Raw genomic sequence first — 27,292 nt, forward strand, 5'->3', positions numbered from 1 at the left:
TTATTCTCATTTTCTCTTTTCTCCTTGTCTTTCCTCACATTCCAGAAGTCCTCCTAATCTACAAGCTGTCAATCACAATAAGGGGGAAAGAGTAAAGAGAAGGTTAGCAGAGATAAAAGTCGTGCTCATATGCACACAGAGAAGGAGACTTGACTCTCTAAATTAAAGCCCGAAGCAATCACTCACACATTACACTGTTTTAATACAAAATAGCAGTTTTAGTTAACAGCCTAAATTTTTTCTGCCTTATATCAATTTTAGGCTTTACTACTGACTGTTACAAGTTTGCAAGCTTTACTATTGCTATTGAAGGAATAGTTCACCCAAAAATTCAAATTCTGTCTTTAATTACTCATGTCGTTTCAAACCGTAAGACCTTTGTTTATCTTCAGAACACAAATTAAGATATTTTTGAATCATTCAGGAACGAAACACCGTCGTGTTGCTCAGAGACGCAAAACAGTGTGGTTGGAGTGATTTTACTGAGCGAAATTGAGCAAAAACAGGAAATATCCTGTCTCAAACGTAAGTCTCTTTATGTTACCTTCTTGTTTATTGAACTGTTGTATAAAATCAATCCATGTAGAGACAGATATGACATGCCGTCGTGTAAATAAGATAAATCCCTGGTGAAAAAAAACAGCATATGCATATGTTTTGATGCTGGGATGCTGGTTAGGTAGGTTTTGATGCTGGTTTAAGCTGGTCATGTTGCTGGTCAAGGACCAGCATAAACCAGCAAAGGACCAGTTAAACCAGCATCAAAACCTACCTAACCAGCATTTCAGCATCAAAACATACCTGCCAGCATATGCTGTTTTTTCACCAGGGATGACATAAGGCTATTTAGTTTGTTTGATTAAAAAAAAAGGTATGGACCTGTTTTATAGGAAAGGCGATCTTAAATGACATCTGTTGTGATCAGGCGCTATATAGAAAATAAAATAAAATAAAATTAACTTGACCGGGGCGCAACACTGAAGGACATTGTTAAAATAGTCCATGTGACATCAGTGGTTCAACTGTAATGTTATAAAGCTACGAGAATATTTTTGTGAACAAAGGAAACAAAACAAAAAAAAAAATAATGATTTTATATTCAAATTTCTTCCGTGTCAGTTTTCGGCTTGCGTTTGCAAGAGTATCATGACGCAAACTCTGTAATATAACTGTTTGTAATAATGGTAAAAATTATGCATTCGTTTATATTCCTTTGAGACACAACACCAGGAAGCAGGTGGAGATCAACCACACCTGACTGAAATAACAACTGTCTCTTGGTACACTGTATTTTTTAAAACCTGCAGTCTGGGTAAAACAGTACAAACATGTCTGAAATAGAATGGCTTTGGCTGCGTAAACAGCATCAGGAGTCGAGTAGCAGTTGGTGATAGAGCTGTGTGAACATATATTCATCTGCAGCCAACACCCTTCTGATCTAACAGCATCCTCTCTGGCGTTCCACCCTCCCTCTTCCTCTCTCTTATGCTTTCTTTCTTCCATCTTCTCAACTACAGCTCAGACTGTATCTGTTTCCCTGCAGCATCACAGAGATAATGTGTAATGTATTTTAAGATGTTTTGAAGAGGTGTTCATAGCTCTGACAGAGAGAGAAGAGCATGTGTGAGGAATAAGGGTTTGGTTCAAGCTGCTGGACTGAAACTAACCGCCAGTGCCGCTGCTGCTGCTGCACTGAGCTCATGGGAATCATGGGAAAGTGGGGCATCACTGATACACAGTGGAGAGGAGGAACGGAGGAGGATTGCTCTTTCTTTCGTTCTCTCTCTCCCTCACACACCTGCATTAACATACATCTCAAAGCTCACACATATGCAGAGCACAGCATATGGGAGACTTCTCACTTGCAGCTGCGGAAGTGCGAATGTACATGTGTAAATGTTCACCATTGATTAGATTTTTATTTCATACGTCTTTGCCTCTAGCAAGAGCTCATTGCTGCTGTGAATTTATGAGAAGTGTTAATTAAGGAAGCTCTTAAGATATTCCATAAATCAGTCACAAGACCACTCTAGTTATTAAAGTGAATTCTAGTTAATTTTTCAATTTTATCGTTAAATTATTTGCAGACTTGTTAACGTTAAATAATGCTACACTATGCTTAAAGGGATAGTTAACCCAAAAATGAAAATTACCCCATGATTTACTCACCCTCAAACCATGCTATGTTTATGTGACCTTCTTTCAGACGAATACAATCAAAGTTACATAAAAAAAATCCTGGCTGTTCTAAGCTTTATAATGGCATGAATGGCTGTTGAGATTTTGAAGCAAAATAAAAGTATGTCCATCCATCATAAAAAGTGCTCCACATGGCTCCGGAGAGTTAATAAAAGCCTTTTGAAGTGAATAGAAAAATATCCATATTTAAAACTTTACTGTCTATTGTCTTTTTAACGCTAGCTGCCGTATGCACATTCACGCAGATGACATGGGACGTAGATGACGCGTAAGTGTAAGCTTGTGCTATGCCTATGTCCCACATCATACGCTGGAATGCCACTCTCTCTTAAATGTGCATACCTCAGTTAGTGGAAGCTAGAGATTATGGTTTATAAAGTTTTAATTATGGATATTATATATTTATTTTCTTACACAAACACATCGATTAACTTCAGAAGGCCTTTATTAACCTCTAGAGCTGTGTGAAGCACTTTTTATGGTGCAGAGATGCACTTTATTTTGCTTCAAAATCTCAACACCCATTTACTACCATTCTAAAGCTTGGAAGAATTTTTTTGTGTTCTATCTCTTAAATTGGTAGTATAATGCAATGTCTTATGCAGTTTAATGTTAAAAAAAAAACATTTTTCAATTTTTACAAAGCTCATCATTCTGAAAAGTGTGGTGTGCTCTGATTAGCCAGCTATCCAGTCCGTTGTGATTGGCCGAATACGTTGTGACAGAAATGTTATGCCCCTTACCATGTTGTGATACCTTGTCCTGCTGTGACGAGACAAAAACAATTATAAATGAGGCACTTGTTGCATCCAGTGGGGACATAATTATGACTCATACTGTAATTTTTTTTTGCGTTGCATCGTGTTGCGTCACGTTACGTTGCATCAACATAACACCATGTGTGCATTTGTGATCGTACAAACAAGGAGCTTTACTCTACACTGCTCAAAACTTGTGTTTGAATAGCCATTAGCAAATTCTTTAAATATGAAAATGTACTTACAGGCTGCGAGTCAGAAGTGCCAGACTGTCCTTGCAAATTTGTAAGTGCCCCACTTTGTAGTGTGCACAGCTGGCAGCAGGTTCAGGAAACAGTCTTCTGTAAAATGCACTGCACACACTCAAATATTTGCGTTATACTGTTCGGAAACAGTGTTGTAAGTATGACTTAATCACTGATTTCTGGCTGTGTACTCATTTGGAACACCAAAGTATTTTTGCTTTCACAACGAAACACACAGCGTCTCCTCAACATGGCGGCGACCTCAACAGTACTGCGTAGCGGATTATAGTTACGCCTTCTTTCTTTGTGTATACATTTGAGTGGTGTTATGCAAATAACACATCTCGCACCATGACATAGATTTATTGCGTGTTTGAATGAGCCGTTTTAGGAAGGCGTGTCTGAGTCTTAACTTTTATAAAGAATATCTCTTTTGGTTTGAGACTTTAATTTTTGCAACTTTACAGATCTTATATATGCATTAACAGCTTGTAACACTCTAAAGACAAAGGAAAACATGAAATTGCAAAATAACCCCTTTAACCATTTTAAGTGGTTGGTTAGTGGTTTTATGTATTTGCACATTGCACAAGTCTGTATGAAGGATTTTGGAGGAGAAAAGCCAACATAGGCTCATTGGAACAATAGTGGCACTAAAACACCAACAACTTTTCATAATAGTTATGATTACAGGGGCAGATTATTCATAAATAAAGACTTATTTTCAGCCAATTCCTTTCACAATACTGTGATAAAACCTCAAAACACTTTTACCATATTTTATGATTTGTAAGCTAATATATTTTAACGTTTACATCACATAACCAGCTCCACATACACAGCTTTTCCAAAATAATAAGCTTGATCAGTAGCTCTCCTGGTACAGCACTGCACTTAGGAGTCCTGTGTTACAATAAAATAGCTAATAAAGTAGATGAAATGCCATAGTTGCTACAGCAAATACGTTTTAACACTGTTGGTTTAGTGTAGGTGGTACAATATTTTCAAAAGCAATAGAGCATTAACCATTTCTGAACTGCCGGAATATAACAACCAACATAAAATGTTGCCAGACTCATGCATGTTTGTTTCAGACAACATTTGTTATGTGCTGTTTTCCATTTGTAGTAAATTAATGTTTTATACAGTAGTATTTTTGTTGGTATAATAAACATTTTGGCATCTCTATAAGGGATTTTCAAAGAAAAAGCTTGGCTTCTGGTTTAATAAGAACAGAATATAAGAATGTTGTTTGCTTTGTGATCATAAGAACGTTGCCTGATCTTTTTTTCAGGTACTGACTGATCAACCCCCCTCTTGATACTCAGATTTCTCTGTATCTTATTTATCTATTTGCGTTATTTATCATAGTACTTAAACGAGGAGAAGGTTAATTATCCGTAATTGTGCATATTATCCAGCACAGCTGAGGTTGGGCTTAAGATAGCTGTGTGTGTTGCGAGGGAGCACACTCACGCTCCGCTCGATGTCACGGCTGTGGGACGGCTCAGCTGAATAGTTTCCTAGCAACAACCTAGAGAACGAGGCAGAGAGAGGGAGGGAATGTGACAGGCCAGAGTAGGGGAGGTGATTTGCTGGGAGGAGTGGCCAAAAGCCCAACAACTGTTGCCAGATCGGTAGCGTCTCTGTCCGTGTGTGTTCGTGTGTGGCCGCATGATCGGTTGGTGCAGGTCGGAGCGCGCGCGTGTGTATGTGTCAGGAGGACTGAGTCAGTTCAGAGCAGCGGTGGCTAGAGGTAGAAATCTCTGAAGCCACGCGTCCACAGGAGCGCTGAAATCTGACAGGACTGGACGCTCATATTTCACCTGTTGGACTGTGGTGAGGGTGGGGATCCTGGAGGGAGACGGGGACACCAAGTCTTGGGCGTCCTCAGCCGATGAGGGCTTAACCGGCACGGAGGATGGAGGAGATGGATCTTCATTATTGAGTGGCGGGGTAAGAGGATGAAATGAGAAAACTCGCATGTGTGAACATTTGCTGCAGCCAAGTCCATTGTTCCTGCTCTTCATCTCATGTTCTTCTCTCAAGTATCAGTGTAGACGTGCTATAATAATCTCTCAGGGCGTACATGATCATCTTCTCCCAACACTGAAGCTCTTCTAGACGCCCAGTGGCACTTTAGAGAGTTAAATGACTGCATTTATGATTTTTTTGCATTTTAGTGTAAGATATGAAGGCTGTGAGTGTGGAGGAATTCAGAACCAGCCTGTGTGTTTCCCAAAAGCTACACCTGCCCTTGAACGACAAGTTAAATGAATGACTGGAGAGCCGGGCTGGATTGTGTGGTAATCTGTTGGAGGGGAAAGGGGTCATGCTATTGAAATGCTAATCAGACAGTGTGTGTTTGGACTGCCTGTGTGTGTGTGTTCATGTCTGCATTCGTCTACTGAACAACCGTTGGTGACCCCATTGTTTCTGCTTTCCTCTTCGTTTCTTAAATGCCAGACTGGTGAAAATATCTGTTCTTGGAGATAGAAAAGCCACCTTAATTGAGACTAATGGTGTAGAAAAACTAAGACTGATTGATTGTGGTTGTAAGTGCACATGCTCGTAAACTTAAACAGTTAATTCTGTGTCTCTCGGGAACAGGGCTAATGGTGTGCGCTGGGAGTTGTTGTGGGGTTGGGGGTTGTTGAAGGGGAGGAACTGTGGAGTTTTGTATACGGTTGATAGTTGGAAGGGACTGTGTGAACATGAAAGGGGAGGTTGAGTGTGCTGTGGTGGTTTGGGAAGACTCTTGGATGGTTAATGACCACCTGCTGGTAGCACCGCATCCATATTGTGTTTGTATGAATGTGTGTGTTTCTTAATGTTGCAGTAATGTTTTTGCTCTGGTGAGGGACAGTTTAGAAAGGTCAAGGAACAATAGGTTTAGACATCCATTAAAATTCCTTCCCTGGTGCTTGCCTTTACCCCTCTCGTGGTTTGTTTTGCCAAGGAGGCTCGTTCAAAGTGTTATTGGCTTCTTAAACTTCTACCGCTGAGAGCTTGTCAGCTGTATGGTGATAAATGTTTATTGTCGCTAAAGTTTAGTCAATACAAAGCCCTCACTGCAGAGGACATTTAGTCATAAGCCTGCTCTATAAACGCAGCATATGGGTGGTTGACATAACATTGTATTTATGTGTCAAAACTGTTATACATATTTAAAATAAATTTGTTTCAAATTAAGCAAAATTGTATCATCTAATGCATGTCAGCACATGCCCTGTCCAGGATTTTAATAACTTTCAGTAATATTCTGAAATATTATTACAATTTAAAATAACTATTTTCTGATTATATGTATTTTCAAATGTAATTTATTCCTGTGATGACAAAGCTGATTTTTCTAGCAGCCTCCAGTGTTTAGTGTCACATGATCCTTTAGAAATCATCGTAACATGAATTTGAAGTTCAAGAAATGTTTCTTATTACTATCAATGTTAAAAACAGTTGTGGTGCTTAATATTTTTGTGGAAACCGTGACACTTATCAATATTCTTTAAGAAATAGAAATCTGAAAAAAGAAACATCATTTATTTGACATGTAAATATTTTGTAAAATAATATAAATATCTCTTTTGATCAACTGAATGTGTCCTTGAATAAACAGTATAAAACATTCTTTCAAAAAAACAAAAAGAAAACCGAATGCTTATGCGTGTGTTATATATAGCTTAGGGATGGGTGATATGACCAGAATCTTATATCATGATATGAGTCATTTTATTTCACGGTGATTATATAATATATCTTAATATATTTATTTTTGCTTTCAGTAAGGTTTTTATGATATTGCATTTTTTGATACCATATAAATTTCATAATTCTTGTTACCACTGTCAATATTACAAAAAAGATATATATAGTAGCTAAATAAAAAAAAAACGGTTTACTTGAAAACAAATAAGAATAAGACACTAATTACAAGCAATAGGGTAAAAAACTACAGTAAAACAAATAAGAAATGCTACATACATGTGTTTTATTTCTCAACTATTTGCTTTTACTCAAAGGGGTCATCGAATGCTCATTTTCCACAAGTTGATATGAATTTTACGGTCTTAATGAAAAGTCTGTAACATGCTTTGGTTAAAATTTCTCAGTAGTAGTGTAAAAAACACCCTTTTTATCTTGTCAAAATCAGCTCTGTTCACAGCAACCTGTTTTGTTGCATGTCTCTTTAAATGCTAATGAGCTCTGCTCACCCCGCCCCTCTCTTCTGTGGGCTGATGAGCCGTACTGTTTATTTAGCTGCATTTGGCCGCATTTAGCCATGGAACTTGCTAACTAGCACATTATGAAGAAAGGCGATTTGCAAAAATTCGTAAAAGAACCTTATAGTCTGTAGGTGAAGCTGGATAACGAATAATTTGCGTGAACACAGGCGCATTTAGGTAGATCGGGGGGCGCATTCCCTTCAAAAATGAAATGAATCCTCTGTGTCTTCAGCGGCTCAGATGTCAAGAGTAAATAACGATGCTATTATCATTATTGCTTCCAGCAACAGAACACCTCAGTCACTTAGGAGACACACTTGTCTTTCCCTGCTCAGGCGTCAAAACAATGTCGGACTGTTTACAGTTCATTCGGGGCGGGTCTAAGGTAAGGTGGCCATGTCAGTCAACTATTGTGGGAGCGGCCTTGGTCTGTGTGACGTCATACACCCAAGAAGCTGAAAATAGCCTGATTTGAAAAAGGGGATATTATTTATAGAGACTAAAAAATACAACTGGGTGGATTTTTTTATCGTTACAGGGTGGTTGTGTACACACACTGCCAACACACATTTATGTTCAAACATGTAAAAGTGAATTTTGCATCCGATGACCCCTTTAAGACCTAAATTACTGTGTTTACAAGGATACTTGCAAAAACAGGCATTTTGACACATACAAGTGTGTGTATTTAACCACTGAAGTCCTATAGCTCGGCCCAGTACTTTATGAACACCATCTTCACATGCGTACGCCTCTTTGACAGCGCTCAGAAACAATCCCGCAGACAGCACACACATATAGAGAAATGAGTTCTCTTTTGCTGCTGATTGCATCTGAACTGCTTAAAATCACTTGTTTTTAAACCGCAATGCTTAAAAATGTGTGCGAACTATACGTTTTTGTGACCATGTAGCACAGCAAGGTCACGTGAGCAATTAACCGCGATAGAGATGATAGTCGAAAATCTCTACTGATTGACTCATTTCTACTGGTGAACCGCGTCTATTGGTATATCGGCCACCCCTAATATAGCTGCTTAGCATTTTTTATAGAATTTTAGAACTTTTATTCTAACATTTGCTTGCTTTAATATTATCCACCCTCATACAGTATAAGATAATCCTGTATAAGCAGGTACTGAACATAAGTCAATCCTGTTCTCCTGTCTACTGCGTTTAAGATTAGTCATTTAGCAGCTGGTCTGACAACTTTAGATATCGACCCGTTATGAAATGCTGTATCAGGCCTGGTTGTTATTGCGTGGGCAGCAGAGAATCTGTGCATGACTATCTGCACTACCATTTCATGGACGTCATAATGCAAAGCCCAGCAAAAGATATAATTCAGTGTTATAGTTGGGACAAGAGGTTAATTGCAGTTTGGACACTCTAAAACCCAATAATCAGGTGCATCCAGACTATTGCTCTGAGATCTCTGCCAAGGCAGAGGGTTGGATGAACATTTAGTGACTGACCTTCTGAAGTCAGTGGTACACTTTTATGATTGTGCTCGGATTTTAGAGCAGCTAAATTGAGAGCCATATTTCCACTCGTCTCGACATGTCTTGCTTTTAAAGGGACGCCTACACATGCTGTGGAATAATACGGTAATTTGCTTATCCAAGTTCCCCTGCAGTATTGATTGTGTAACTGCAGTTGAGGTTGGCCTTTCTGTGTGTTTGTTGGGTTACCATTTTCAAGGTCAATAAAGGGTTCAAAGGTGTTTTGCTTTGATACCATCCAAAGAAGGGCGACAGACAGTTTTAGAGCCCCGAGAGCTGGATTATGACTCATGGCTCCCGGTAAATCCACGCTGTCTTTTGTCTGCTGACTGTGTAGGCAGCGAGATGGCCAGCTATCCAGCTGCATTTCCACTGAGATCTCAAACAAAACCAGCCAAGCGCAGTTGATAGAGAAAATGAGCAGCAAGCTTGCATGTCCCCCGCTAGCATGTTTCTGTTGTCACTTCAGTAACATAATTGACAGTTATACTTCAGTGTACTAATATATTTGAGCTTAGCTAGCTTGCAGGTTCGTTAGGATCACTAGCCACAAACAGTAATGCTAAAGGTAAAGCTATTACAATATATAGGGTTTAAATAGATAGTTTGTACATGTTGTTTTGAGGTTGTTGCTGTATTTTCTATAGATTTGGGTTGGTCTGAAATGTCCAAAAATCTAAAAAAAACAACAGTTAGTACTGTGTGTGGTAGTGAATCGCTGTTGTCATGAGAAATTTTGAGAGGTTTTTCTGTCATGTTTGTGTGCGCACTTGACATTTCTTGTGAGCTGCACTTGAAAAGGCTCTGAATATGATGGTGCACTTTGGCCGCTAGCCAGAATTGAGTGTTGTGTTTGTTTGTTTGTGTGGGTTGCTGTCATCTTAAAATGGCAAATCTGTAAAGAAGTGCTGTTCTTCTTCAGATTTAAAGAGAAGAATCAAACCACATCTAAACATTACAAAAAAAAAAATGCTTGCTCGGCTTTCACTGAGGAAAATAATCGAATAATGTGTGTGACTGAGATATTGAGGTGCATTTCTGCATGCATATTCTCACAGACAAAAACTTCTCTATTATTAATAGATCAGAGAGCTTGGGATATGTTTTGCATTTGAATGTTTTCGGGCTCTGAGACAAAGAAATTGTCGCATCGAACGTGTTTAATCCACTACCATTCAAAAATTTAGGGTTAGATTTTTTTTTGTTTTTGAAAAATGTCTCTTCTGCTCACCATGGCTGGATTTATTGGATTTATTGGTACAGCAAAAACAGTAAAATTTTGAAATATTGTTACTATTTTAAAAAAATGTTTTCTATTTGAATATATTATAAAATGTAATTTATTTCTGTGATCAAAGCTACATTTTCATTTAACATCACTACTCCAGTCTTCATTCTATTATGCTGATTTGCTGTTCAAGAAACATTTATTACTGTTATTATTATTATTGTCATCAATATTTAAAACGGTTGAGTACACTTTTTTTCAGGATTCTTTGATGAATAGAAAGATCCAAATATCAGAATAAAGCTTTTGTAACATTACACACTATACCATTCAAAAGCTTGGATAATAATATTTTTTGGGAAAGAAATTTTAGAAATAATACTTTTATTTAGCAGTGATGATAAAGACATTTATAATGTTACAAAAGTTTTCTATTTCAGATAAATGCTGTTCTTCTGATCTTTCTATTCATCAAAGAAACTTGAAAAAATTCTGCTCAGCTGTTTTCAACATAATAATAAAAATAATAATAGTAAGTGTTTTTTGAGCAGCAAATCATAATATTAAAATGATTTCTGAAGAATCATGTGACTGGAGTAATGATGCTAAAAATTCAGCTTTGAAATCACAGGAATAAATTACATTTTAAAATATATTCAAATAGAAAACAGTTATTTTAAATAGCAAAATATTTCAAAATGTTACTGTTTTTGCCGTACTTTGGATCAAATAAATGCAGGCTTGGTGAGCAGAAGAGACGTCTTTAAAAAACATTAAAAATCTTTTTAAAAACTTTTCATTTGGTAGTGTATGTTAATGGATTTGAAGTATGCTTAGTATAAAATAAATTTATTTTAAATAAATTATGGCATAGGATTCTTTTTGCAATGTTTCTAATCGGTGTAATACATCCTTGCTGAAGAAAAGTAATTATTATTACGATAGTGTACTTTCTGGCAATTTCATTCAATTTATTCACTCTCTTGATGACAGAACTTTAATTACTGTACTGTCCCTTTAAGCCAAGTAATAAAAGGATATTGCTGTTGCTCGGTAATGACACATAAAAGCGTGTTTGATTACACAATAACCATCGACAGAATCCCACTTACACTCTGCAAAAATACAGCAGCAATGACTCGGCATGGACATCACCGTGTTTTTGAATCAATATCTGGCTGCATAGTCCAGAGCGGAGTCACTGGCTTTTTAATGATGATCATCTGTCCAACTCAGCCCACTGTAAGCAATGTGGACACATTAGTGGGTGTATTTGAGCTCTTCCCATGTTTGAATTTTAAATGTTAGCTGTATTTAAGCTTTGATGCAACTTAGTCCATACTCAGCAATAATGCATAAAACGCTGGGATACGGGTGGATCAGCAGTACTGCAGCATGACAGTATTAGTCCATCATGTTAACCTTAAAAATCAGCAAAAAGCAAAGTCTGCAAACTGGCCCTGCTTTGATTTTCAACAGTAAGCTGAAACGTTAAAATACAATTCTGATACTTGTAATTTTGTAAAGTCAAACTAAATTTTAAAACAACTGCGTTAAAGTGAAGCTGCCTTCATTGGTATTTATTGTAAGTTACATAAAATCAACACCATTGAAAATAAAGGTTCTTTATTGTCCTCAGTGGTTCCATGAAGAACCTAAACATTCATGGAACCTTTCAAATGCGAAAAAGGTTCTTTATAGTGGAAAAAGATTCTGTAGATTTTTAAAATTTTTCAAAATGGTTCTTTTAAGAACTGTTCACTGACACTTTCTTTGGGGAACTAAAAATTGTTCTTCTATGGCATCACCGCAAAAACACCCCATTTTTAAGTGTGAATATAATGGTGAGTTAGAAGATAATAGCAATTTCTTACCTGCTTTTATCAGTCAAATACATATAACTATATGTGATGTGTGTGTAGGATTTTTGGGTTTATAGAATGATGTGAAGTAGGTTTGTGTATGAATGCCTAACATTAAAAAGAGTCTGTCAGTAGTAGAGTGTAAATAATGAATGCAAAGTCTAGGCATTCCAGACGGTGCTGTCTAAGGGGGGCTGGCAGATTCAGGTCGGGTTGGACCAAAAAGGGTCTTAGTTTATAGCTCATTTATCTGGGCTCTCACTGCAGGAGACCCCGGCATCTCCTCTTACATTACTGCAGTCAGAGTGTATCTGATAGGGCTGCATTCATCACAGTCGCTGCTCAGCAGGGAGAACCTCTATTATGCTGTCAAAGCTTCACATTAAGACTATGCAGATATCAGTCATCAGTAATCTGCTCCTCCGCTCTTATCTCCAAAGATCCAGCCATGTGGGAAGAATCAAAGTTTTACTCATATTCGCGACTAGACCTGTGATGTTTACTCCTGCGGCCGGCCGTTATGTTTTCTTTCTGTAGGCATAATCTAGAGGCTTTTTCTTCAAAGCCTTTTTAATAAATGCACAAGACTAGTTTAAGGACTGGATATATATGCTTGTTATACTGCAGGTTGCTGCAGATTTTCATAATCAGTACATGGTGTAAGATTATTGGAGTATGTTTCAGTCATTCAAGTATATCCTACACCAGATTTTTTTTCAGTATAGATCTGACTTCTTAGATCTGCCATGTGGTGTGAGTGGAGAGGTGAGCGAATATCGTGTGTGACCTACAAAAGAAGGTAACGGGCTCACTGAGGTGTGAATGTGAGAGGGGTCACTTCAGATACACGCTAGCACACCGTCACACTCACCGAGATACACTCTGATGTGAATGAAATGCTGTCAGGTAAATGCTGAATTTGCGGTTGAAGGAAATGCATTGTCTATTACTGAGTAAAGAAAAGGAGAAGCCTAAAATAAGGAAGAGGGGAAATATGGTTTAGCATAAAGGCTTAGCATAAAGAGCGAGGGATCAAAGGAGAGTAGAGCAGCTGACTATTACATTCCTGTGCTAATCAAGCAGTAGTAATATAGAGAGTGTAGTAGAGATCCCTAGTAGAATTAGATGTATGTCTAAATCCATTTAATTTTTTAACAAAATACAAATTCTGTTTTTGTTTTGTTCCAAAATTCCATTTTCCATGTTAATTTTTCTGGATTTGTTTTTTTTTCTGTTTCCATTTTTCTAGACTCTGATTTAATGGTTAAAATAAAAAATATGAGCATCAAAATAAAAAAGCATGTATAATGAATTGAAATCATGAAACTTACACAATTTAACAGCAATTTATTAAAATTGAAAAAAACAAACAAACAAAAAAAAAAAACACTACATTTTAAGGCTTTATGAAATGCGTTTTATTTTTTTCTTGAATTCATTTTTGTTTTTTTGTTTTTTTTAACCAATTCCTTTTCTGGATTTTAATGGTTTCAACAAACTATAATAATCAAAAGCCTCTTTAGTTAACTAATTTTATATTTTAAAAAATATATATTTTATTTGTAGTGCCCCCTGCCGTACAAATGTATTTATTTATTTACTTCTTCAGAAATGCTTTGTGTTGTGTATTTACATTTTTCTAGTAAATAAATTCCGGTAGGTAATTTTTCTTTTGGTAAATACATTTTAATAATACTTTTATTATTAGTAGTAAAACTACAGTTACATCAAGTAATATATTTTTGTCACATTTTAAAAATAACATGTCTTGGTGAACGATATGTTCGGATAATGTGTTCTTCTGGCATTCCAAATAAATTAATACATGTGGAAAAAATCTTCTTCCTCCTAGCAACAATATTTGCAGCCATTTTAAGCGCAAAATAGTTTAAGACATGCTTTTTTGGGTGTTAAATAATGGCCCAAATGCCAGTAATTTGACAAGCGCAAACGTTAGTAAATCGCATTGTGTCTGCTCCCATAAATTTTGCGTCTGAAAGTGAAACACCTACATATGCTTATTCAATAAGGTTAGGCGCAAAAATATCTGTGTCCATGCCTTTTCTGTGCTAATTCTTCACTGGGTGTGTTTTGTAAAACCTGACAGGAGAATTTTAACGCCAAAAGATGGTTTGCGCTTGCAGGATGGGAACAGATGGGAACCGATGGTCATTTAAATTGTTTGATATTTTATCTGTGCATTAAAATTGCAGAAAAAAAAATAAACTTAATTTAAAAGTGGTCATATACATTTGGGGTCACTGTATGACTAGTCTTGCGAACCTTGGCTGCTTTGAATGACAAAGGACCGCCCAAGAGGCCATTTGACTGACAGGTAAAGCAACCAATCACGTGTCGTTTTCTGCTGCGTCATGTTTAGGGGCATGAAATGTCCTCACAATAACAGACCGCTGTGTAAAACGCTTGGACATATTTTAAAGAGTCTATGCTGCAAACTTTACATATTTCACATACTTTTGAAAATCCAGGTTGAAGTTGATACTTATAAGCACTCATTGTCACAGCTGTAAACGTGACAGCTTTCCTCCTCCATGAGGGGTTTGGCGACATGGCATCTTTGTTTCCAGGCGGAACGTTAAAGAACGTGAAATTTGGTAGAATTCAACCAATCAGATTATGACTTCTCATCTGAAACTCTTGAAGAGTTTCCAATTTTGTGTGCCATATGCATGAGACGTTTAGACGTGGACGTAAGGCTGAGACTACTGTATGACAAACTAGCAATTTATGGCTATTTATTTTAAAATGAGTGATTTTTCATGTCATCTTAAAGTATCGGAGATGGTTTTATTGCAGCATTGCATTATGATCATTTGCAGTATGAGGGATGAGCTAAGATGTGAAATCATTTTAAATCACATTGGTGTATGCTGTAGATCCCCAGAATGCAATAAAGACTTAATGACTCACCATAACTCTCAGCTTTAATAATACAGTATCTCTCAAGACACGTAGATGCAAATATAAATAAACTTTCATATTAGACAGACAGAATGTGTCAGATATGTATGTACTTAAAATTATATAAACATTTAGCATTTATTTAACAATCTTCCACAGTGTGATAGTTATTCTGCTCTGTCTGTGCAAATAAAAATGAGCCACTGGGCAACATCAGCTGATTCCCATTGTCCTCCTGCCATTGAGATGTGACATGAATTTTAATAAGTAACTTGCTATTTTGAACTGCACTTGTTGTAGGACAGAATAGATTAAACAAAAATTAAACCTTATAAGAGTGAATACTGAGAAATGTTCACTGTGCTATGAATTAAATGAAGAATAGTTGACCATTTCTGTCAGTCTAAATCCTCATCCTTTTCTTCTTTGTTAGACTCACTATTCGCTAGTCAATAGAAATGTCTCACACCAGTTCACCACGATGACCTTTGTCCTTTCTGGGCGTCATTTGTGTCTTCTAGGGTTAATGAGCAAAGTTTCCATAACCTTTGACCCAACTTTTGTGTGTCTCTGAGAAAGGTCGTCTTAAGTTCTTATTTCACCTCAGTAAGTTCTGTGTATGAAGAGACCACATAGTGAGTCAGAGTAATCCAGCCTAGTTTTGCTTTTGCATTTGATTTTTGAGCAGTATGACTTTATTCAACAGGTTTTCTGTTATATCTCTTTGCAGCACGGGGAGGGGAGTCTGGGACCCCCGATCATTGTGTGCACGCGGCCGTACCCAGAGTGCCAGCTGTATTCTGATGAGGAAGGAATGGGCGGACGGGACGTGCAGGAATCAGACATGGACAGTGCAGGAGACAGCGGGGCTGGGTCTGAATCTTCGGAAGGAGGGCGTCATGATAAAGAAGAAGGACTGGGTGGACTCTTTCTACATGGAAACAAGTCAGCATCATGGATCATTATGTTTTGTTGTTGTTGTTGTTGTTGTTTTAACATTATTTAAGCTTAAGAAACAAAATACATGTTGCCAAAATTTTAGTTAAAATGTAGCAATAATTATTGTAAGTAATTACATTAACCCCAATTTCACAGACAAGGCTTAAAGTCCACTTCCAAAACACAGGTTAACATATAATGTACTCACCCCTTGTCATCCAAGATGTTCATGTCTTTCTTTCTTCAGTCGTAAAGAAATTAAGTTTTCTGAGGAAAACATTTGAGGATTTTTCTCCATATAATGGACTGATATGGTGCCCCAATTTTGAACTTCCAAAATGCAGTTTAAATGCGGCTTCAAACGATCCCAAAGAAGAGAAAGAGAAAGAAGGGTCTTACCTAGCATAACGGATCAGTTATTTTAATAAAAATAATACAGTTTATGTACTTTTTAATGTCAAATGCTTATCTTGTCTTATTCTGCCTGGACTGTTTTTTTCCAGTTCATGACAGGTATGGCGAAAAACTCCCATCTCATGTTTTCCTTCAACTTCAAAATCGTCCTATATCACTGTTTTACCTTTTTTGTTAAAGATGTTTGATCTTCTTTGCATGTTTACTTTGCAAAGACTGGGTCGGTACTTCTGCAGTGATGTAGGATGATTTTGAAATGACTTTTGAAGTTGAGGGAGAAAATACGATTGGAGTTTTTCGACATACCCTAACTGTCTTGAGCCAGAATACACAGAGTTCAGGGAGAGAAAGGCAAGACGTGCGTTTGAGATTAAAAAGTATTTAAATTGTTTTTTTTTAATAAAAAATAACCGATGACTGACTGATCTTAAAGTGCTCCTATTATGCAATTTTAAAGGTTGCTAATATTGTTTTATGAGTCTCCTAAAACAGGTTTTCATGTATGCAAGGTCAAAAAACACTTTAGTTTTCTCCAAAAATAGATTTAATTTTACCTCATTTCTAAATGATTTGTAAACGACTCGTGCGAAGCAGTTCGAAGAATCAGTCTCTCTAAACCCCTCCTTTCCGTGAGCCCTCACTGCTGTGATTGGTCAGATGAGGCAGTCCTTCATGATCGGTCTACCGCGTACAGCGTGTGTCGAAAACTAAACGCATATCGCCTTAACTAAATGACAGCCCTGGAGACTTGTCAATACTTAGAAAAGATGGCATCGATTTTACCATAACAATTCGAAACAAAGTCTTACACTAAAACAGTTGAAGTGGCTGATCGGTTAGCATGGTCTACCGTGGAAAGTGCTCGCAATTTGCTTATGTAAGCGAACCGGGCACACCCCTATGTTGTAAAATGCATTAAGGCGGCTTTCACATCAAACACGAAAAGTCCGCTGGGCTCAGTGCAGCCCTTCAGAGGGCAGCGGCTAAAGTTCAACTAATTTGAACACGGCGTGTGCGTCTTGCGTGAGCTTTGGTCAACACAGAAACAAGCCGTCTTCGCACAGCGCAAGCAATTGAAATGAATGGGTATATTATAGCGGAGCGTTCTCCGCATTTGGTGTGAAAGCAGCTTCTTGCGCCATCATCTGTCATTACTCCAACTAATGAGACAGACAGACAGTCAGGCTGCATCAATCATTCATCTTTAGACTACAGTGGGCCCACAGCTGAACAACAGAACTACAGAAGCGTGATTTAGCCGGTTAGCAAGGCATGTGCAGGTTTATTACACAACACAACATACACAACTACGTATTTTGAACGATCGCTAGAAAATATGCCGCTAGAAAAAATTAATCTTTGTAGATTCATCTTTTGGAAGTGAATATAAAACAAATTTAAAGATACAGCGTCTTCTCGACATGACGTAAACCACATAGAAATTTTACTGTGTTTGTGGGCGGGCAAGTTGTTTGCGACGTAGAACATGGGCATTATGCAAATGTGTTTCTCAAAAAGATTCAAATTCCTGACGACTCGTTGAGGTGATTGTGAGCCGATTGTTTTCTTTTGATAGACAATAACTTTATTTATCATTGCACTGTCGGCTTTGCAGATCACAACTTTGCAGATAGTTTATGTTCACATGACACACTGCATGAAAGGTCATATTTGAAAAGACATAATAGGAGCACTTTAAAATATATTAGTGCCTATGTTTTGTCTCAGGATGCACACCAGTAATGTTTTTTTTTTTCCTAAGGCATGATTATAAAAATTACTTAAATGTCCTAAATGAACTATGGCCTAATCCTGGCTTAAGCTAAGCCCTGTCTTTGAAACCGGTCCCAAATAAAATAAAAACTAAGTAACTAATAATTAGTACATAAAGTGACACCTGCAACCTGTCTGTTTGGTTTTAGCTGTGGTCAGATGGTGTCGTCAGCAGCGGCTTCAGTAATCTCAGTGGAGGAGCAGTTTGAGGACTATGGAGAGGGAGAAGATGTGGACTTCACTCCCAGCAGCCCCATCCCTGATGATGACACACGTACCAATGGTTTCTCTGACTTGGGCTCTTCTCTGCCCTCCAGGTTAACTAGCTCCCTTCACTGCACACCTCTCACCAAAAAATTCTGACATACACTGCCATTCAAATGTTTTTTTTTTTAAGAATTTTCTTCTGCTCATCAAGCCTGCATTTATTTAATCAAAAATCCAGAAAAAAACAGTAATATTGTGAAATATTATTTCAATGTAAAAGAAATGTTTTCTATGTGAATATATTTTAAAATGTAATTTATTCCTGTGTTCAAAGCTGAATTTTCAGCATCGTTACTCCAGTCTTCAGTGTCACATGATCCTTCAGAAATCATTTTAATATGCTGATTTATTAACAGTGTTGAAAACAGTTGTGCTGCTTAATATTTTATTGGAACCTGTGATACAGGATTCTTTAATAAATAAAAAGTTAAAAAGAACAGCATTTATTTGAATAGAAATATTTTGTAACAATATAAACTACCATTTAAAGTTTGTGGTCAGTACATTTTTATTCTTTCTTTTTTGAAAGCAAATTAATATTTTTATATTTAGCAAGGATGTGGTCAGTTGATAAAAAGTGTTAGTAAAGACTTGTATTGTTAGAAAAGATTTCTATATTAAATAAATGCTGTTCTTTTTGACTTTTTATTCATCAAAGAATCCTGAAAAGAATCGCAGGTTCCAAAAAAATATTAAGCAGCACAACTGTTTTCAACATTGATAATAAAAGTAATAAATCTGCCTATTAGAATAATTTCTGAAGGATCACGTGACACTGGAAACTGGAGTAATGACTAATGAAAATTCAGCTTTGCATCACAGAAATAAATTATATTTTAAAATATATTAAACTAGAAAACCATTATTTTATACAGTAAAAATATTTCAATGTTTATTTTCTGTATTTTTGATCAAGTAAATGCAGGTTTGTTTAGCATAAGAGTATTCTTTAAAAAAAAGATTAAAAACCCTAACTTTTGACTGGCAGTGTATGATGTTATTCACTGTCATTTACGGTATTCTGTTTAATTTACATGTATGTAAAGGTATGAAACCAGATATGAATAAGTCTAAGCCAAAACAAAACAAAATAAAGAAATAAGAAATGATATTTGGCTTAATTATAATTTTTTGCCCCAAGAAAGAAAGACAGAAAGAAGAAAGTGCACTATGATAGTGATAATTGGGTGTACTTAAAATGTTCTTCTAAAATGCAAAAAAAAAAATGTTTCCACATTTTCACAATTTAATTGAATATTTTTTGAGGTTGAAATATGACCTGGATATATTTTCATGAGAGTCACTAAGAATATTACTAATACATAGTAGTTATTTATAATTCTGACTCTCTTGCATAAATGCTTTTGACAGCCATTAATCATCTCATTGTTAAACATAAAATCATAACAGCCAATAATTATGAAACAGATTTGGCATGGGAGTGGGAGCTTTGTATCGTTAGCTGTTCTCATTTGTGCTGCATGTGATTCTGGTTGAATCAAAAATAATTACCTCATCATGAAATCAATAACATATCATTAGACGTCTTTTTCCAACTATGCAAAGTTTGAAATATCTCACCATATTATTTTATTAAATATAGTGAGCAAGTAAAATCTGAAGTCTTCTACTGCCAGTATTGATTATGAGTTGATGGTGTTTCCAGTGCTGGCCAGACCCCTCAGAAGATCAGGCACCTGTACAACAGTGAGCTTCTGGATGTTTACTGCTCTCAGTGCTGCAAGAAAGTCAACCTGCTCAATGACCTAGAGGCAAGACTCAAGAACCTCAAAGCTAACAGGTAAGAGATGACAGACTTTGAAATGTAAGATTATGGCATGTTACTTGTAGTCCAACTTGTAGTACTTGTAGCGTAAAACTCAACAAAAAGCCAGTAGGAGTTTCTTACACGTTTTTTTCTTTTCATTAAGACAAAAACTTTTTTGAAGCCCAAATACTGTCGCCAGAAGTAAAAATGTTTTTCTTTCTGGAGCCATTTTATGCTGAAGGATGTCTTTCCTAAATCAGTGATTGCATGTCCATGTCTCAGTCTGAATGCTTTCTTTAGTGCCCTTAACTTTGCAGCATCTATAGTTCATATTAAATGGCATAGCACTGCACTTCTGAGAGGATCCTTTATGTCTCGGTTCACTCTAGGTAAAGCTAGATATATTTTTATGAGTCTCTTTAATCACCCCGGTCTGTCAGAAGCTTTATCGGGAGATGGGTTTCATCAGAGGAGCTGTTACCATAGCAACAGTGTTCCAGTCAAGGGTTTACTAATCTTTGTGAATGTTATCAGACAGTGAGGGAAAACTGAGCCCCTCAAGAAAAGCCTGGGGTGTTTAAGTGGGTGTGTGTGTGGTGGAATTTGATGAAAACTGCTGAAATAATCCTTTTGTTATTATGTGGACACCCAACAAATTTGGCACTTCAGGAGAGTGACACTGCAATCTTTCATCTGTAACAAGATTTAAAGCATCATGGGATTATGAGGTTTCCACCTCTGCTGCTGACACACAGAGATATTATACTACAGACACAGATCCTCTATCTCCAAACCTAGTGGGCTGCCTCACTACATCCTACAGCTGCCTTCTTAACCATCATGGGACTACATGAGTTATTTTAGAAGTATAGAGACAGCACACCAATAGGCAATAGACACAATAGAGGTTTTGCACAATTTGGTCAGTTACCTGCATGCACAGCCATAATTGGAACAACAGCATTGATTGCACAGTTAATGTACTACTGAATATGTTGTTCTGTTCATTTTGTCTAAACCACTGAAAAAAAAATGTGTGGAAGTTGCTTAAACATATAGAGAACAATTTAGCACGCAGGAAAGGGCGCAATAGTTTGACAAACTAAAGTTAATAGGTGGTAAAGACATGTACGAGCAGTATTAATTAAGATATTAGCCTAATATTTCACCTACCTGACTGGAAATGATGAGAACAAACACAAATGTCGAGATTTTTGCTCTGGAAATCCTGGTTCAGTTTGGCCAACCACAAACGCCTTTTGTTCCTCAGACAGTTTTTTGCACTCTTCTCCTTGATTTGTTATAACTTTCAGCAGTCTGTAGTACTCCAAATGTTTTTCCTTGTCCGACCAATTAGTACAGCCCAAAACATTACAATAATTGACCATTTTCAGCAGCAATAATCAGCTAAATATGCAAGTTTCATTCAGTTCAGTGGCTTTGTTTACGTTCGGTATGGCCAAAATGGCCGATTGATGGCACATCGTGAAAACACTCTATTGACTTTAATAGAGTGCAACAGCACCTGCCCAATTTTGATAGCGCTTTCACACTCACACACTGAAAAATACATTGCGTAGCACAGAGGAAGTTGAAAACGCGCTACTAAGAAGACAAAGCAGGCTACTTTTCATATGAAATAAAGTATAAGCTTTTTGAACCGATCTTTTTTCCTCTTTACTAGTTATTATAGCACAAAATAAACATGAATGAACATCAAAAGGAGTTGTTTCAACCATAAAAATACATAAAAACACATCATTTTTCAAGTTCTAATCGACCAACATTAATGGTTTGTTGGACAAAATGGCAGATTCTGCGTTATGATTGGTCAGATCGCCTATCAATCAAATAGCAGAGGAAGGGTCAATTGTTTAAAGGGGAAGTCCACTTCCAAAACAAAGATTCACAAATAATTTACTCACCCCCTTGTCATCCAAGATGTTCATGTCTTTCTTCAGTCGTGAAGAAATTATGTTTTTTGAGGAAAACATTTAAGCATTTTTTCTCCATATAATGGACTGATATGGTGCCCTGAGTTTGAACTTCCAAAATGCAGTTTAAATGCAGCTTCAAACGATCCCATATGCGGTTGTAAATGATCCCAGCCGAGGATGAAGGGTCTTATCTAGCAAAACGATCGGTTATTTTCATTAAAAAAATAAAATTTAAATACTTTTTAATCTCAAACGCTCGTCTTGCCTTTCTCTCACTGAACTCTGTGTATTCTGGTTCAAGACAGTTAGGGTATGTCGAAAATCTCAAACCGTATTTTCTCCCTCAACTTCAAAAATCATTTGAAAATCATCCTACATCGCTTCAAAAGTTCCGACCCAGTCTTTGCAAAGTGAACATGCAAAGGAGATCAAACACCCTTAACAAAAAAGGTAAAACAGCGATATAGGACGATTTTGAAGTTGAGGGAGAACATGAGATGGGAGTTTTTCGACATACCCTAACTGTCATGAACCAGAAAATACAGTCCAAGCATAGTAAGACAAGACGAGCATTTGGCATTAAAAAGTATATAAATTGTATTATTTTTATTAAAATAACTGATCGTTACGCTAGATAAGACTTCTGTCTCGGCTGGGATTGTTTACAACTGCATTTGGGATCATTTGAAGTCGCATTTAAACCGCACTTTGGAAGTTCAAATTCGGGGCAACATATCAGTCCATTATATGGAGAAAAATGCTAAAATGTTTTCTCAAAAAACATAATTTCTTTATGACTGAAAAAAGAAAGACATGGACATCTTGGATGACAAGGGGGTGAGTAAATTATTTGTAAATTGTTGTTCTGGAAGTGGACTTCTCCTTTAAAAGATATGTTGATGTAATACGGGCCGATAGCTTAAAGTAGGTCTGTTTAAAGGTTTATAAATGTTTATAAGTTGTAATTCTTAATCAGTTCTGTTATACAAAAGGGGATTAATGGGTGTTTGAGGTTAGCGTGATGCTAATGATATTGAACATTTTTATTTATACTTTTCAGTATTAAATGAAATATATGTATATTTAGCTACATCACATCTACTACAATTGATTCTTTTTTTTTTCACCAAGATTGATGCAGTGCATTCTGGGTTTGCCTTTTCATTTTTATTATTATTAACCAAAATAAAACAAGGTGGCAGCATAAGCAAGTGGCTACCTTTTGGAACTGAGCAAGAGAGGCTGTTCAGTAAAAGCTGTGTGATTTCCTTTTCTCTGTCTGAATAGGTGTGATGGGGAAGTGAGATCATGTGGCATTCTGTGGCCTTTGGCTATTAATCCTCTGGCATTTTTGTCCAAATCCTCCACTGCATACTCTGCTGAAGTTGAAATGCATTCATGCAAAACATGATTGGCACCAATATGACCTGCTCTGTAATGATCAGCAAACATTTGGATTATTGTATTAATAAGTATTGGGTTTAAAAAAACATTAGGCAGACTTGAATAAAGATCTGCTGTTGACTGTTCAGAGTAAAAGCCATCAGAATTTTTTTTTTTTCATAGCTGTTTTTGTAACAGATGTCCAGCTACTTTAACAGGTCATGACAGGTCACGAAGCACTACGTGCAACTGCCCTTTTGAGGGGATGTGCGTGAACGCTGAAAGCGTATTTGTCCTCATCTCCCTTGGTTTGCAGATTGTCTGGCTTTGTCATCGTTGTTGTGGTGCAATGTGTTTTGTCAGGGCTGTGATAGCTTGGCAGGATATGAGGACAGGAGAGCGGACTTGTATTTCGGCAAGCTGTTTGAGTTCAGACCTGTGTGATGTAATGAGAGGAGGGCTTTAAAGAGTGACGTGGGTCACACAGTTATATAAACACAGGCAGAGGTTTATAATTAGAGTGCAGGTATTCTATTTTTACTGAGGTCCTCCAGAGCTGTCTGATTATATGTGTAATCTCATGACCTCATGACAAACTGACTGCAGTTCATGATCTTGACCACTTGGGGCAATAGTGAATCTATCTATCTATCTATCTATCTATCTATCTATCTATGTATCTATGTATCTATCTATTTTTATATTTTTTATTCTAATACAAGCATCTTTTCCATTTCTTTTTATAGCCCAAACCGGAAAATTTCCAGTACAGCATTTGGTCGGTAAGTCTCTCATCTTTGCTATTTTCACAAGAAAGTGGAATATGAGATAAAAAACTGCTGGCTTAAAGGAGAAGTCCACTTCCAGAACAAACATTTATAGGTAATGTACTCACGCTAATGTACTTCACCCCCTTGTCATCCAAGATGTTCATGTCTTTCTTTCTTAAGTCGTAAAGAAATTATGTTTTTTGAGGAAAACATTTCAGGATTTTTCTCCATATAATGGACTGATATGGTGCCCCGATTTTGAACTTCCAAAATGCAGTTTAAATGCGGCTTCAAACGATCTCAAATGCAGTTGTAAACGATCCCAGCCGAGGAAGAAGGGTCTTATCTAGCGAAACAATCATTTTCATCTAAAAAAAACCCCAAAACAATTTAAATACTTTTTAATCTCAAACGCTCATCTTGTCTTGCTTTGCCTGAACTTTGTGTATTCTGGTTCAAGACAGTTGGGGTATGTCAAAAAACTATTTTCGTATTTTCAAAATCATCCTACATCGCTGCAGAAGTTCCGACCCAATCTTTGCAAAGTGAACATGCAAAGAAGATTAAACACCCTTAACAAAAAAGGTAAAACAGCGATATAGGACGATTTTGAAGTTAAGGGAGAACATGAGATGAACCGCAACAAAAACAGAGGTCGGGGGGGAGCAAAACAAGACGAGCGTTTGACATTAAAAAGTATAGAAATTGTATCATTTTTATGAAAATAACCAATCGTTTCACTAGAAAAGACCCGGATCATTTACAGTCGCATTTGGGATCGTTTAAAGCTGCATTTAAACTGCATTTTGGAAATTCAAACTCAGGGCACCATAGGAATCCATTATATGGAGAAAAATGCTGAAATGTTTTCCTCAAAAAACATAATTTCTGTACGACTGAAGAAAGAAAGACATCTTGGATGACAAGGGTGTGAGAACATTACCTGTAAAATTTTGTTCTGGAAGTGGACTTCTCATTTAATACCCATTGCCTTAATACCCACTGTGTTTCCGAAATCGCATACTGAGTAGGTGCTACATTTGAATTTGAACTTACTTTTTGACTGGTATAGTATGAATATGGGTAGTGTGAATGGAATTTGGATGTACTGCATCCACCATGTTGATACTGTCACATGACCTTGCTTCACTGCCATTCATAAATCCTCTCCCATGACCTCATGGGATAGTAAAGTGTCTATTTTAGTTCCATTTTCTGATTATATGTTTCTCTGTGTGTCCCACAGTCAGCTCTTCCACCACAGTAACTTCAGCAGCAGTCAGGGCAGCACAGAAGACCTGTTCAGAGACAGCATCGACTCCTGTGACATTGATATCACTGAGAAGGTCCTGGAAGCATAATAATGTGGTCACTGAAGACATTGTTTATTGTTTAAGCCTAATACATAAAATTCAAATAATGCTTTAATGAACTCTTCTGTATTTCTATTGCAGGTGAGTTATTTGGAAAAGAAGATAACAGAGCTTGAGAACGACAGTCTGGCAAATGGAGATCTGAAATCCAAACTTAAACAGGAAAACACACAACTAGTTCACAGGTAAAGATGAGAGAGATCTGAATATTAGTTACAGACACAGTACAGTATAAAGAGAATGCTGATAAATCTATTGTTGTTATGTATATGGGTCATCTGTTATTTATTACTTTATTTGTAATAATACTTCTGTTCAAAAGTTTGGGGTCAGTAAGAAGTTTTTGGAGACAAATTCATATTTTTATTCATCAAGAATCAACATAATTGAGCTAGAATTACAGTAAAGACATTTATAATGTCACAAAAGTAATGCTGTTCTTCTGAATTTTCTGTTCATCTGTCCTGATTTATCGGTCCTAATAACGCAGCACGGTTTTCACAAAAAATATGAAGCAATACGACTGTTTTGAACATTAATAATAATAATAATAAATGTTTCTTGAGTGTCAAATCAGCATATTCTAATGATTTCTGAAGGATCATGTGACACGGAAGACTGGAGTAATGACACTGAAAATTCAGCTTTGCCAATACAGGAATAAATTACATTTTAAAATATATTTAATTACAAAACAGTTACATTAAATTGTAATGATATTTCACTATATTAATGTTTTTACTCTATTACGATTCTGCTCACATAAATGCAGCCTTGGTAACATAACGTATACATCTGTAGTATATGTTTTCTTATGCCTAAATGTGTTTGTACATGTAACCCATCAGGGTACATGAGCTGGAGGAGCAGATCAAAGATCAGGAGACACGTGCAGAGCAATGTTTAGAGGAGGAGCTGAAGAGACACAGAGAGGCCTACAGTAAGATGGAGAGAGACAAGAGCACTGAGATTGAACTTCTTAGTAACAGGTACCTAGTCTCCTATCAGAAAACTCACAGTAATATGTATATGAAGCATGTGGAGGTTTCAAGACTTTAAAACATGTTACTTTATAATGGATGATTTCTCCCCACAGGGTCCAGCAGCTGGAAGAGGAGAACGCAGAGATGAAAGTGAATGTGTGCAGACTCAAGTCTCAAACTGAGAAACTGGACCAGGTCAGATATGCATCAAATCCCTTGACCGTCACCACAACCACAGGAACCACATCATACATCAGCATAACAATTAAAAGATTTGCTCTCTTGCACCTAAACGCTCACTGACACATGTTCACACACCCATTTTCACACCATCACTTCTGACCTCACTGAAGCATCTTTTGACACATTTCAGCAGGCAGTGAAAAATCCCTGGTGCTTGTCAGTGTTAACAGCACACTCTTTCATGCTGCTTGCATTAGCTAGTGTAATGAGTGTGAAAGCTCCTGCCTGCATGACATTAGCAGCCCTGTATTTAGACACAGAGCCTGTGAGGCTTTGATCTCTGAGATGGAATCAAACATTGTCGAGCAACTGCACGACTTGATGCTGTAGCTTTTCCATACAGCTAAAAACTAGGTCACTGTCTGATATAGCTAAAAAATTAAAGGTCCTCTTGTGGACTAGACTGAAAAATGCATTTAAAAAAAAAAAAAAAAAAAAATGTTTTCACAAAAAAAAAAAAAAAAAAAGCTTCATGAGGTCCAAAATAATCACTATGTATATTTG

At 36.8% G+C, this 27,292-nt stretch overlaps 1 protein-coding gene across 2 annotated transcripts in view; it reads left to right on the top strand.

Moving 5' to 3' along the window:
- The window catches only part of rab11fip4a (RAB11 family interacting protein 4 (class II) a), a 59,590-nt gene that overhangs the window by 26,887 nt on the left and 5,411 nt on the right, over positions 1-27,292 (top strand). Inside the window, exons 1-9 of one of the 2 annotated variants that reach the window (XM_051106066.1) lie at positions 4,814-5,158; positions 15,669-15,883; positions 18,214-18,381; positions 19,998-20,132; positions 24,166-24,201; positions 25,436-25,535; positions 25,644-25,747; positions 26,411-26,551; positions 26,659-26,740. In XM_051106066.1, the coding sequence (XP_050962023.1) occupies positions 15,753-15,883; positions 18,214-18,381; positions 19,998-20,132; positions 24,166-24,201; positions 25,436-25,535; positions 25,644-25,747; positions 26,411-26,551; positions 26,659-26,740 (897 nt within the window). In that variant the 5' untranslated portion in view covers positions 4,814-5,158; positions 15,669-15,752. Of the gene's footprint in view, positions 1-4,813; positions 5,159-15,668; positions 15,884-18,213; positions 18,382-19,997; positions 20,133-24,165; positions 24,202-25,435; positions 25,536-25,643; positions 25,748-26,410; positions 26,552-26,658; positions 26,741-27,292 lie in introns of those variants that run through there. The other variant, XM_051106065.1, reaches the window with a different exon arrangement.

Source organism: Labeo rohita, chromosome 3 (genome assembly GCF_022985175.1).
Source record: "Labeo rohita strain BAU-BD-2019 chromosome 3, IGBB_LRoh.1.0, whole genome shotgun sequence".
Classification (NCBI taxonomy): Eukaryota; Metazoa; Chordata; class Actinopteri; order Cypriniformes; family Cyprinidae; genus Labeo; species Labeo rohita.